Source organism: Carcharodon carcharias, chromosome 2 (genome assembly GCF_017639515.1).
Source record: "Carcharodon carcharias isolate sCarCar2 chromosome 2, sCarCar2.pri, whole genome shotgun sequence".
Classification (NCBI taxonomy): domain Eukaryota; kingdom Metazoa; phylum Chordata; class Chondrichthyes; order Lamniformes; family Lamnidae; genus Carcharodon; species Carcharodon carcharias.
Genome location: NC_054468.1, coordinates 57199461 through 57214290, shown reverse-complemented (window position 1 = coordinate 57214290; position 14830 = coordinate 57199461). Strand labels below are relative to the sequence as shown.

General features: G+C 43.1%; 1 protein-coding gene across 1 annotated transcript in view; it reads right to left on the bottom strand.

Annotated features, from left to right (window-relative positions):
* LOC121287416 (transient receptor potential cation channel subfamily V member 6-like) overlaps nt 1-14830 on the bottom strand; it is a 150061-nt gene that overhangs the window by 25471 nt on the left and 109760 nt on the right. The window contains exon 10 of the mRNA XM_041205280.1: nt 13981-14057. Within this exon, the coding sequence (XP_041061214.1) occupies nt 13981-14057 (77 nt within the window). The remainder of the gene's footprint in view (nt 1-13980; nt 14058-14830) is intronic.

Here is a 14830-nt window from a genome sequence, read left to right as displayed (position 1 = left end):
TGTGGTACCTTCTACTGTAGGCAGAAGCTTGCAGCAGCCTGTAGGACTGTTCTCGGAATGTTTCAGTAGTCCTTGACTGCCAACCCTGGGATTGGTTTCTTTGGCAGCATTGGGACATGGGTGCAGACTTTTCTGCCCATCAGGAGCTCTGATGGGGTTAATCCAAACTGCAGCCGGGTGAATCTATAAGTTAAAAGTGCCATAGGGAAGTCATCATTTTTTCTCGGAAGAACTTTAATGGTGTGGATGCCCCTCTCCACCTCACCGTTCGAATGTGGATATCTTTAACAGCTGGTACAGTGTTGAAAGCCGCAACTGATGGCAAATTTGTTGAAGTCTTCATTTGCGAATTGCAGGCCGTTATCAGACACCAGGAAGCCATGGTTCATAAACATTTCCTTCAGGGATCTCACAACCACCTTGGTGGTTATCGTGTGTGTGTAATTGCTTCATCTCGACTCACCGGGAGAAGTAGTCAACCATAATGAGGAAGGACTTGTCATTAAAGATGAATAAGTTGATTCCCATCCGTTCCCACGGCCTTGTAGGGAACCACGTGGGGGTGAGGGACTCTCTCTGGTCAGGCTTATGCAGTGCACACACCCGGCAGTTTGCAGTAATTTCTCCAATGGCCCTTGATATGTCCAACCACCATACTGCACTTTGTAAAGCCCAGATGGCCTTGGTGAATTTTTTAGAGAATCTCTGGCCAAAGGGAGACTAGAATGTCAAACCGCTTGTTATATACTAGCAGGTCATCTATTACAGTAGTAGTTCTGGTGTTAAAACCAAATTTTCATGACGCTGCTACCTGGTTTCTGCTGTGGTCACCTTTGTTGACAAAACTGGCGGATGCGGACACACTCCTCATCTCACATCTGTTCCTGATGGATTTGCTGAAGTTGTCTCCTCATCATTTGGGAGTACACCTCAAGCTCCTCAACCATGTTGACATTATGTGTCACAGGAAGTTCAACTGTGATCCTGCATAGTGTGTCTGCAGTCATTTGATGTTCCCCTTGAACATACACCTTCTCATATGCGAATCTCATGAGAACACAAATGGGATCTTTGAATTCCGGGGAGTGGGGGTTGGGGGTGGGGGGGGGAGAGACATCTTTGCAAGTTCCTTCTTGTCTAACAGTGAAACCAGTGGTTTATGATCCATTTCAATGATGACTTTCAGGTCAATAATACAGTCAGAGCCCGTGTGACTGCAAGAGCTTTTTTTTTCAATAATGGCATACCGTATCTCTGTGTCTGACAGCCCTCTAGATGTGTAATATACTGGTCAGCAACATCCATCCAGTTATCCCTAAAATAAAACTGCCCCTAGGCCTGTAGATGAGGCATCCTTTGGTAAAGATGTGGGCAGGGATGGGTCATAATTGAGCCAGGATATTGAGTGAGAGCAGCATGGCTTTAATGTGCCCAAATGTTTGCTCCCATTGCATATCCCATGCCTGGCCTTTTTGAGAAGGTGTTGCAGGGTTCTATGACCTGTGCCAGTTGGATGGAGATTTCGCCAACTGGTTCACCATGCCCAGGAATCTCCAGAGGTCTGGAATAAATAATGGAGTTGGGAACTGGCTAATAGCTTTTGTTTGTTCTGGGTCCGCTGCAATGCCTTTGCTAAAGACAATGTGTCCTAAGAACTGAATAGAGGCCTTGGAACACTCACACTTCTTGTTTAGTGTCAACCTTGCTTCCTGCAAGCATTCTAGGACATCAGTGAGCCTCCCGTCATGTGCTTCCATGGTTGTGCCGTGGACAAAAACGTCATCCACATGGCAAATGCACCCTCCAGGCCTTGCAAAATGGCTGACACCGTGTGTTGAAAAATTTCGGGTGCCGAGACAATGCCAAATGGCAAGTGGTTGAAACAGAATCTGCCAGAAGGGTTGATAAATATAGTCAGTAATTTGGATTCCTCATTTGAGTGGAAGTTGCCAGAAGCTGATGAAGAAGCATCAAGCTATGAAAAAACTGTGCTTTTGGAGAACTTGGTCAGGCTGTCATCCACTAAGGACACTGGGTGGACATCTCTTACCACTACCTTGTTGTGTCAGGTCGACACAGATACAGATGAACTCATTTGGCTTTGGAACTGGGATAATCCTGAACACCATTCGGTCAGCTGAGTGATGGGGGAGATGACCCCCATTTTGGTCATCTCATCCAGTTATTGCTGAACCTGCTTCATGAGTGGGTGCGGTAATTTCTGTGGTGTGAACAAGCACATGGGCTTGGTATCCTCTCTTAACGTAATAGAGTATTCGGCCCTCAGTTCAACCCAGTGAAGAATTTGGAAAACTCCTTTTTAAATTTGGAACCAGACCCTTTGCCGGTTGACCTTATCGATTTTCTGAAGGAGGTGGAGGTTGACACAGGCCTTTCTGCTTAAAAGGAAAATTCTTGACTGTGGACTACAAAGCTTCTAAAAGCTTCTATAGGTATGTAAAAAGCAAAAGATTAGCAAAAGCAAACGTAGGTCCATTACAAGCAGAGTTGGGAGAATTTATAATGGGGAATGAGGAAATGGCAGAGAAACTAAACAAATACTTTGGGTGGAATTTTACGACAGCGGGATTTTATGGTCCCGCCGATGTCAATAGAATAGCTTGCTGCATTTTATGGTCCCATCCCCACTGCGAAGGGGCTATAAAATTCCAGCCTTTGTGTCTGTCTTCACGAAGGAAAATACTAAAAACATCCCAGAAATATTGGAGAATCAAGGGACTAATGTAAACAATGAACTGCAAGATATTGATATTAGTAATAAAACAGTACTAGAAAAATCCCCTGGACCTGATAACCTACAACCCAGAGTTTGAAAGAGGTGGCTATAAAGATAGTAGTTGAATTGGTGGTCATCTTTCAAAATTCTATAAACTTGAATAGTTCCTACAGATTGGAGGTAGCAAATGTAATCTTACTATTTAAGAAAGGATGGAGAGAGAAAACAGGGAACTACGTACCTGTTAGCCTAACATCCGTCGTAGGGAAAATGCTAGCATCTATAAGAAAGGATGTGATAACTGGCCATGTGGAAAATAATGGATTTATGAAAGGGAAATCATGTTTAACAAATCTGTTGGAGCTTTTTGAGGATGTAACTAACAGAATAGATAAGGGGGAAGCAGTGGATATGATGTATTTGGATTTTCAGAAAGCTTTTGATAAGGTTCCACACAAGAGTTAGTAAACAAAATTAGAACACATGGGATTTGGGGAAATATGCTGACATGGATTGAAAGCTGGTTAACCAATGGAAAACAGAGAATAGGAATAAATGATTCATTTTCAGGTTGGCAGGTTGTGACTTGTGGGCTACAGTAAGGATCAGTGCTTGGGCCCCAGCTATTCACAATCTATATCAATGATTTGGATGTGGGCAATAAATGTAATATTTCCATGTTTGCAGATTACACAAAATTAGATAGGAGTGTGAGTTATGAAGATGCTTTGAGGGGATTTGGAAAGGCCAAGTGAGTGGGCAAAAATTTAGCAGATAGGATACAATGTGGAGAAATGTGAAGTTATCCACTTTGGTAGGAAATACAACAATAGAGAGTATTTCTTAAATGGTGAGAGGCTGGGAAGTGTTGAACTTCAAAAGGCCTTGGGTGTCCTTATTCATGAGTCACTGAAAGCTAATATGCATGTACAGCAAGCAATTAAGAAGGCAAATGGTATGTTGGCCTTTATTACAAGAGGATTTGAGTACAGGAGTAAGGATGTCTTACTGCAATTATTTATAGCCTTGGTGAGACCAGAATGGAACAGTGTTGGTCCCCTTACCTAAGGAAAGATATAATTACCATAGAGGGAATGCAATGATGGTTCACCAAACTATTTGCTGGGACGGAGGGATTGTCCTATAAGGAAAGATTAAATAGACTGGGCTTTTATTCTTTGGAGTTTAGAAGGATGACAGATGATCTCATCGAAACATACAAAATTCTTACAAAGCTTGGCAGGGTAGATGCAGGAAGGGTGTATCCCCTGGCTGGAGACTCAGTCATTGATTACATTCGAGACTGAGATTGATAGATTTCTACATGTTAAGAACATTAAGGAATACGGGGATAGTGAAATAAAATAGTATTGAAGTAGAAGATCAGCCATGATCTCATTGAATGGCAGAAAAGGCTCGAAGGGCTGAATGGCCTACTCCTGCTCTGATTTCTCATGTTTTTACGTAAAAATAATGTCTCCTGTTTTCTTTTTTAAAATTCTTTCATTGGATGCTGGCATTGCTGGTTAGGCCAGCATTTATTGCCCATCCCGAATTGCACTTGAAAAGGTGACGAGCTGCCTTCTTGAACCGTTGCGGTCCCTGTGGTGTAGGTACACCCATAGTGTTGTTAGGGAGGGAGTTCCAGGATTTTGACCCAGCGGCAGTGTAAGAACAGCAATATATTTCCAAGTCAGGATGATGAGTGGCTTGGAGGGGAACTTCCAGCTGGTGGTGTTCCCATCGGTCTGCTGCCCTTGTCCTTCTAGGTGGTAGTGGTCGTGGGTTTGGAGGTGCTGTCCAAGGAGTCTTGGTGAGTTCCTGCAGTGCATCTTGTAGATGATACACACTGCTGCTACTGTGCATTGGTGGTGGAGAGAGTGAATGTTTGTGGATGTGGTGCCAATCAAGTGGGCTACTTTGCCCTGGATGGTGTCAAGCTTGTGTTGAGTGTCGTTGGAGCTGCACTCATCCAGGCAAGCGGAAAGTATTCCATCACACTCCTGACTTGTGCCTTGTAGATAGCGGACAGGCTTTGGGGAGTCAAGAGATGAGGTCCGGTCGCAGGATTCTGAGCCTCTCTATTGGAGTTTCAACTGCAAAGTACCTTTAACTGGGAACTTGATGTCACCTGTTCTGTACAGCTGTGTTGTGAGTGGCATCAGGCTTTGTGTCACCAGCCATGGTTCCTCGTCCGAGAGGATCATAACATTGGCTCCCATTTGAAGTTGGTGAGGTGACCATTTACTGAGATGTCCACATTCCAAAAAGAGAATACAAAATCCTTGACCTCAACCAAGCAACAAGGTTGGGTCTCTTCCTGGTGGTGGTACCTCAATCTTATGGTTGTCTTGGGATCCTAAGTCAGTCTGGGTGTCTTAGCTTTGCGCAGCTTTCTTAGTGTCTGACGTGGTTGCAGTTGCAACACTGCTCTGAGATTGCTGGACATTACTCTCATCTATGAGGTAATTTTGCTCCACAGCACTGACATGGTCGCCAACCTTCTTGTGGTCTGTTTGGTATTGCCTTCCTTAGTCTGGGGTCTCTCTGTCCTTTTGTTGCTTTACTAGCTGGATAGTTGGAGCTGCTCTGTACCATGGCTTGCTTTCACCATGTAAAATGAAATGGTGCTGTTGGTGGATTTCAGACCGTCCGACTATTTGGATGGCCTTTTCTAGAATCAGATCTTCCTTGGCCTCTAGTATGTCTGAAATAATCTTGTCCCTTATGAGTTCTCAATTAAAGTCACCATAGTCACAGTGTTCAGCCAATCTGTATAAGTTGTTCATAAAAGAGTCAGTTCTCCAGGCTGTTGGACACATTTGTTGAATTTTGCTTTCTCTAAAATGTTGTTGCTTCTTTAATTAAAATATGTATCAAGTGACTTTAGAACTTCAAATTTATTTGAGGATTTGTCTATTCCTTGCCTCACAATAATATCATCAGCTATCAGACCTACTGAATAAAGTATTGTATTCACTTGTTCAGCTTCTGACTCTTTATCTAATCATGAAGCTATCACATATCTTAAGAACCCTTTCCGCCAAAGTCCCCAATTTTGTTTGGTATGGCACTTGGATCAATTGAAATTGGTCTGGTAATGTTGGCTTGTTGCCCATGGTTGCTTTAAAGTTCATACGAGTACAGCTTTAAATGCTATGCAGGTTTTATAGTTGGCGCCACAGTAATTGTTTTTCAAAGAGTCTGCCTGTGCTGTCATGTTTTGGCAGGCAGCTGTGCCAATAGCTGTCCCGACCTCTTTATCTTTGGTTTTGTGCAGTGATTTACTCAGTCAACTATTCTGGGCCTTCCCTGTGATATTGGAGGACTGTTGGGTGATATACCATTGATTTCCAGCTGTGCTTTAGATTTTTTTCCTACAATGAGCTCGGCCACCATGTAGTATTGCACCGATTCTGAACCCGGGCTAGCCATGGTGCTTTCAGAAAAAGGCTTCCCCGACGTTTTTACTGCACTGAACCTTTTTAAACTAGTCCTGGCTTAGAACTGAAGTTTTAGCTCACCTCTGCTCGGTCCTTTGACTCTGCACTCTGTGGGCATTCACAATGGTCCTTCATGAGACCCTGAGGAGTCCTCTGCTGCACAGTGGAGTATTTTCTTATACCTTTCTGCTTCCAATTCTGCAATGGAACTTCTTTCAGGCGACCTCCCTCTGTGTCTTCACTTAAGGTGCTTTCAGTCAGGTCAGAGTGCTACTCCTTTAATTTTCCAGCTTTTGAATTTCTGTTCCAGCTCCTCCAAGGTTCTGGGTTTGTCCATTAGCTGCCACCATGTTGTATATTGTATGATCAGTAGGTCTCACAAAGAGGTTCTGAGTCTTCTATGGTTGAACATTAAACGTTTATTGATAATACATAACTATTTACATACATAGAGGGTATAGCCCATGGTATGAGTTAACTCCATGTTGGTTTCTATACAGATCTCTCTCCAGTCCACTACCGACTCTCATCTCAGGCCATGTGTCTCTTTACATCACACTGTGGGTGGTACTGTTTCCCAGTCCCATATTAACCCTTGCTATGCCAGATTATATACAGGTAAGACTACCCATTAGTGACATATATTGTGGAAAAAGTATGCCACAAAGTATTCAGTAAGCATACTTATTGCTTTTCACCATAAACGTAAAGGTTTTTGACTATCTCATGCAATTCCAACTTCAGTGGGTATGCTTTTGCCTCACAACGTGCAATGCAAAGCCTTGCCATTGTTGTGTATTCCAAGGGCATCAGATCGCCTTAATGTAAAACAACTTGGCTATTAGTCACTTCCCAACATCCAGTTCTACATGCAAGTTGGGATATGTTTCTCGTTATACAGGTGTTCTGTCAGATTTCAGTATCTCAATAGTACCTCCCTGCTTGCACAGTATGATGACAAATCAAGGGTCTAATCCTAAACTGCAGAAAGGTGTCCCTGGTGAAATATACATAGAGAAAGCACTTCTTCTCTGATGTGGCTGAGTAGCTCTGGTGGGGTTTATTACAATGCTTCCCTGGATAATGATGGAATTCTGTGTAAATGACAGGGATCCTGTGCACTGGTTGGACAACCGATTGGAAGCTTGCATCGCTTTCCTCTAGGAGGCCCAAGGCAAGTACAATGTAAACAGGCACTTACCTGGACAGTGTTGGGCCTCCAATGCAATTAAACCCCCAATAGGGTAGGAATCCCGCCCCTGAGCTCTCCAATACTGGCAACACCACCAGGAGCTTTGGCCACTGCCAGTAACATATTGGGGCCTTCGCCAAGGATTGTTGGTGGATCCCTACAGGGAGTTAAGTGGGGCAGGGTGGGGCCACAGGGAGTGGGGGAAGGTGTCAAAAGCAAGATCAGTGGGGTTGGCTTTCAGCAGGCCACCACCCTCACCCCACGCCACCCCCACCTCCCTTCCTGATGCTGGGTCCCTCAATTGGAGACTGAGTGTCTGTGAATGAGGGCCCCCCTGGTAGGCCACTGTCAAACTCAACAGGGTTTTCTGGGCCGCTTTCTGGAGGGATGGGAGATATGAATCTCGTGTAAGCCCTGGGCCATTAAATCCGGGTGGGGTCAGGGATAATTGCCTTCCGCTACCAGCAGACAGGTTTCTGTGCCAGTCCCTTCCCACCACTCACTAGGTGGGAACAGTTGTCCTGCTACTGGGAGTCAGACGCACTGTCTCCTGCATGATTCTCCTGACCTACCCGCCAGCCTGCTCCCTCCAGCAGGCTCCATTAAATTCCACTCGATGGGTCCGTACAAGCTACTTCAGACGTCCCCTTGATCATTTCTGTGCTTTTTCTCTTTATCTCCAAGGACAAGAGAACTGAGCATAGGAATACTAATCTTCTCCAGCATTGATTTTTCCCATTCAGGGGCCTTAAATGGCAGGATGGTGGAAAAAAACAAGAAAAATCACATTAAGCTGAAAAATGGCAAAAATAGAGTAGTGTACCTAAAAAGGGCTGGGGGTTGGAAAACACAACAAAAAAAAGTTTCACTGTATCGTGCAAAATGCTTAAGAATCTAAGATCTGAAAGCTGATGAATTAGTATGGAAGTACATCTGTTTTACACAGTCACACAGTAATGGCAGCATGTTGTGGCTGCAGCCATTAGAAAATGCGGTAGAGGTCAGCCTCACCTTAACTTGTAAACTTTTCAGACCATTAATGAGACCTCTGTACTCCAGCTGCCTACACCTCTAGAATGCTCAGCACAGCCCAGTCAGCAAATATTCGGCATTTCACTCCTGAAACATTTTCAGTGCTCCCACTCTGCCTCAAACCTTCTGCACCCCCAAGGCCAATGCACACCTGAGCAACTGGGCACAACAGAGTAGAAAATCTCTCCTTATATTTATTTCAACATGGTGTCATACATCAAAGAGGTAATGAGTGTTGCCAGATGTTGCTGAAAGTTTTCAGGAGGCCTGTTTCTGGAACAGGCAGTGAAAATATTTCCTTTTTGTTAGAAAAGTTCAACTTTATTACATTTTAATGTGAAACGCATTGGCGCAATTCTGATCATATTATTGTAGTCTCCTTCCTGTAAAAGGCAATAACATTCCAAAGCATTATATAGTATGTATATTAAACAAATATTCTTTCAGCAGTGAACATCATATCGTTATAGCATTGCATATTAGATGATATAATGCTTAAACGCTGTTAATGATCCTTTGCAGCCTTGGTTCAAATATGGCCAAAAGAGCTGAACTCCAGAGGTGAAGTGAGAATGACTCCCCTTGACATTAAGGCAGAATTTGACCGAGTGTGGCATCAAGAAGCCCTGGCAAAACTGGAGTCAAATGGGAATCAGTGGGAAAACTCTCCACTAGTTGGAGTCATACCTAGAACAAAGGAAGATGCTTGTGGTTGTTGGAGGTCAGTCATCTCAGTTCCAGGACATCACTGCAGGAGTTCCTCAGGGTACTGTGCTAGGCACAACCATCTTCAATGACCTTCCTTCCATCATAAGGTCAGAAGTGGGGATGTTCGCTGATGATTGCACATGTTCAACACCATTCGTGACTCCTCAGATGCTAAAGCAGTCCATGTCCAAATGCAGCAAGACCTGGACAATACCCAGGCTTGAGCTGACAAGTGGCAAGTAACATTCACACCACCCAAGTGCCAGGCAATGACCATTTCCTACAAGAGAAAATCTAACCATGGCTCTTGACATTCAATGGCATTACCATCAGTGAATGCCCCACTATCAAAATCCTGGCGGTTACCATTGACCAGAAACTGAATTGGACTAGCCATATTAATACTGTGGCTACAAGAGCAGGTCAGAGGCTAGGAATCCGTGGCAAGTAACTCACCTCCTGACTCCCCAAAGCCTGACCATCACCTACAAGGCACAAGTCAGGTCTCTGATGGAATACTCTCCACTTGCCTGGATAAGTGCAGCTCCAACAACACTTAAGAAGCTTGACATCACCCAGGACCATGTAGCCTGCTTGTTTGGGACCACATTCCCAAACGTTCACTCCCTCTACCACCGACGCATTGTAACAGCAGTGTGTACCATCTACAAGATGCACTGCAGCAGTTCACCAAGGCTTCTTAGAGAGCACCTTCCAAACCCATGACCGCTACCATCTAGAAGGACGAGGGCAACAGGCACATGGGAACACTCACCATCCTGACTTGGAAATATATCGCCGTTCCTTCACTGTCGTTGGGTCAAAATCCTGGAACTCACTCCCTAACAGCACTGTGGCTGTACCTACACCACATGGACTGCAGCAGTTCAAGACTGCAGCTCACCACCGCCTTCTCAAAGGCAATTAGGGATGGGCAATAAATGCTGGCCTAGCCAGCAACATCCACATCCCACGAAAGAATGAAAAAAAGAACATTACTATTACATATTTAAACACTACAATTTTGTTGCTGCACTCCAATTTGGTGATTACAAAATGAAAACTCAGAATCACATACACAAAAACCATATCAAATTCCTTTTTCAGTCTACTTGTTTCTTTGGGTTGAAGCTGACTACTTACCCCTGGACAGCACAGCCAGTAGTGGAACAATGAATGATAGACTGCAACCTCAGGATTTTCATGCTAATCTGCTAAATCCTGAAGCTGCAGCAGATTCAAATGGGTGATGATGGCAAGTGCTCACAGTTTGCTGTCAAGAAACCTACAACTTCTGAGCGATTGTGTAGGAATATATGGCAGTCATTCAGCATGAAGAAACCTTCACAAGCAGCAGTGAAATAAAAGACCAGTTCATTTGGGGATTTTTTTGTTGGTGGTGCTATTAATTGATGGGAACAATGTTGACCAGGGGCAGGATTTTCCCCCCGTTGGGGGCAAAGTTGAATGGCGGGCACGAAGAGGGGGGCCTCTGATTGGCGCCCCCAATCAAGGGCGCAGCACCATTTCACTTGGGCGGGCCAATTAAGGCCCGCCCAGCTTGTTGTCTGCACGGAAGCGCTATACGCTCCCTGTGCAGGCGGGGGGGGGGGGGGATTCCCTAAATCAAGAGTGCGCTCTTTCACGCATGCGCACGAAAGAGCGCACTCATCTCCCTGTGCCTAAGTGCTACCTCAGAGAGATCAGCTGTTCCTTGACAAAAATTAAAAACAGAAAAAAAAAATTCCTGACAAGTTCCCTCACACGACACTATCAAATGAGTTGGGACATGTCCATAATTTTTACAAAAACTTTAATAAAATTTTTAAAAAACCTACATGAAACCTCATCCTGCCCGTGGATGAGGTTTCATGCTTTTTCTAGTGCCCGCCAGGGCTCCTGGCCTGCCCGCAAACCTTAATGTTGGACAGGCAGGTCCATTAATTAGCTAAATGACTCTGTTAATTGCCTCAATTGGCCATTTACAGGTTGGCGGGCGCACAGCTGATGGTGCTGCGCCTCCGCCTACTGGAAAGTTTAAATGGGGCGTGGTGATGTTGGGAGTTCCGCCCAACATCATCACGCGTCATTTTACGCATTGGTGAGCGGGCCCCCCCCACACCCCCACTCACTGACGGGAAAATCCTGCCCCAGGACAGTGGGAAAACCCTTACACTTCTTTGAATAGTAGGAAGGGATCCCGAATGGACGGTTGAGAAATTGATTTAATATCTCATTCAGGGAGTGGATCCTCCAAAAATGCAATATTCCTTCAGTATTACGAACATACAAACATACGAAATAGGAGCAGAAATAGGCCACTTGGCTCTTCGAGCCTGCTTTGCCATTCAATAAGATCATGGCTGATCTGTTTATGTTTCAAGTTTCACATTCCCATCTACACCTGATAACATTTGATTCCCTTGTCTAACAAGAATCTACCTACGTCTGACTTAAACATATTCAGTGACCCCACTCCAACTGCCTTCTGAGGCAGAGTTCCAAAATTGCACATCTCTCAGAGAAAAAAATCCTCCTCATCTCTCTCCTATAAGGTGACCCCTTATTATATAACACTGCCCCCCTAATCTTACTCCACAGAGTCAACCTAGATTGCAAGTTCAACCCCTAGCATGGAGCATGGATTCACAAGCTTCTGAACCAAAGGCAAGAATATTAATAACTCAGCCACGCTGAAGCACATTAGCGCCTAGAAATTCATTCTTCTCTTATTCCATCTATTGAAAGCAAATCAGCGCCCCTGAAAAATACTTTGGAACTGGAAAATATTTTTCAGGTGGGCTTTAAAAATTTTGGAAAGGACACATTCCAGGGTTCCCATCCCATTCCCTTTGCCGGCAATTTTCAACAGTGCGTGATAATGGTACGGGTCACAAGCCCACATCTAGCAGTTCCGAAGTTGTTGGCTCCATTGTAGTGGTGAGCATTTCAGACCCCCCCCCAACAATTTTCATGGAGCCGAGCCGGCTTTTGAAGGCAATGTGGTTCATGCAACTTCAGAGGTGTTGTGAACCAAGGATGAGCCCTGTTCTGGAGTTAGGAAAATTTTGACAGTAAGTTTAAAAAGTGTTATCAATTTCACATGTCATAATTAAATGCTGTATTGTAAGTTAAATATGATTTAAAGGCACTGATTGATGATAGGGCTTTGTTCTTAAAGGCAAGTGACCATTAAATTGACCAGCTTTGTGGAAGTGGTAAAGTCTTCAGACTTCATTGGATAAAGTGTTTTTCTCCATTGGACAATAGTGAAATTCAGATTGGACTGTGTCAGTTGTTCTCCTGTTATGTAATCTTTTCATTGATTGACAACTCAGACATCTGATTTCCTGTTTCAAACATTGAACAATGGCTGAACTCTTTGGAACTGTGAAACAGATGTCTGAGCTGTCAATCAAAGGATGAGCTCAAAAATGTCTTCAAAGGCTTTAATGAATTCACTTCTGGAGGCAGTGTTGACACAGTCATGCAAGCAGAATCTCATTATGAATACTTGGCTGAGATCCAATTCCCTTAATGGATTCAGCGCAACGGGAGTTGTGGACAATGCTGTCAAGGGCTCTGAGAGTTTAATTATATTGACAGTTTTATGTGCTTCCAAGAAGAGTTTTTGAAGTTATTTTTGAATGACTTTGTTTATTTTGACAGTTTTATGATCTCCTAATAGGTTAATGTTTTAACTTTTTTTTAATGATTATCCATTTATTTTGAGTTTTATGATCTCTTAATAGGATAATAGTTTTTAAATGACTGTTTATTTTGACTGTTTCAAGAGCATCTCAAAGACTTCCCAATGTTATACAGCTCATGAGTTCTGTACATAGTAGATACAGGGTGAGTAGGCATGGGGGTTGAGGGGGAATATGCAGGTATGAGGGAATGGAGGAGGTATCGAGTGGAGGCGATATTGGGGATATGGGTGTCATGGGGTCCAGGGGGGCGAGGAATATGGGTGAGTGGGTGGGGGGGCTGAGCGGAGTAAGAAGTGAAGGTTAGGAGACTTCACATTCATCTACAAACTGGGTCAGTGTCCCAGGGAACAGAGGTAGGCCTTCTAAACTGCCCACCTTGGCATCCGCCCACCTCCATTTCAACCTCAGGTTTGCTTCCAGAGATGGCAGCCCTGACTCCATCTTGTCCCTGCCAACCCCCATGAAAACAGTGTGGGCAGGTGCTGCTGGACAGGAGGCGGGATCATGATATTGGGAAATCTCCTGACTTCTGCTCCCGCCTCAAAGGGAAAAATCTAGCCCTCTGTTTTCCCTGTAAAACTCTGTTAAAAAGGTAAACTACTCATCACAAAGTGCACTATTCCCTACACATGCTACAATCAGCCTTAATTGAAATTGCTACTTAATTAAAATTCCCATCTTCACTATGTGGTTCAGATGCATTGCACAACAGAATTCATTCAGTGGCCCTCATGTATGTTAATATATACTAAGTAAAGTTTAACTTTTTTTAGAACATGTAGATTTTAATTTATTTTGAAATTTGCCACCTTTTCTGTTGTCCAGTTTAGTAAAAATTAAACTTAGATCTAACTTTACTTTCTTCTACAGAGTCCAACCTGTATTATTTAAGATAGAACAAGAATACCAAGCTTTACACCCATTTTGTTACTTGAGGAAGAATACTATATGAAAATCTTAATCAAATCAGAACAGACTTTGATTAGTACAAAGCAAGTATTCTAGTGTTTGGTACAGCTATTTTAACTTAAATGAAACACTTAAAAAGTGCTACTGTTACATTATTACAATAGGAAAATAGTCATAATTAACTTCAATAAATTGTGAAATAAATCGCAGAGGGTGTAAATGAAATTCAATTTGAACATGTCTCACATTGTAATGTGAAAAGGGCCTCCAGTTACTGTGTTTCCAAAATATTTTGCAGGTCCTATGTGAATCAGTCGTGGAATCTGAAAAGAGGAGATAATGAATTAATACATTACTTTGCTGCAGAGAAGATAATGAATCAGCTCAGGTTAAATTTCAGAACTAGTTTATGCACATTATCTTATTCTAGGCATTGCAGGCAAAATAAAAGAGATGAGTCCTTTTGGATGGAGGAAACATTATTTGCAAGAATGAGAACTAATCAATTTTAGGTAAGTATTTACCCATGAGTCTACACTTACATCTATTCAAATATACTGAAAGCCTAACATCCAGTGCATAACTCCTGTTTGTCATTTTTAATGTCACACCTTATTGATGAGCTCACATTAAAATGGCAGCAAAGCTGAACTGGACAGGTGAGTAATGTATACTTCAAAATCAAGGGGTATGGCTAAATATGACAGAAAGAATTTCCTAAGGATTTATGAAAAAAACCATCCCTGAATGCCCACTTAGGAGAAACTATGATTAAACAGTGGTTAAACCAGAATAGCCAAATTGAAATGTCCACGTTTTATTTCGTATTATCCAAAATAAAGTTCACAATTAAAAGAGACATCTTGTATATATTTCACAATAATAATTATAGTTCCCCATCTATATTTTTTTAGTTAAAGGCTTCAATGTTTCGCAAAAGCCCGGGCTTGACCTTAACATTATTCCTTGGAGCTGTGACCTTGTTCACTAAAGACATATCTAGCAGTCTAAGCACATTCAGTGATCACAATGTTCTTGGATGCATCAGCAACATTTTGCTATTACAGCTGGAAACATATTTCTCTGCATTCTCATT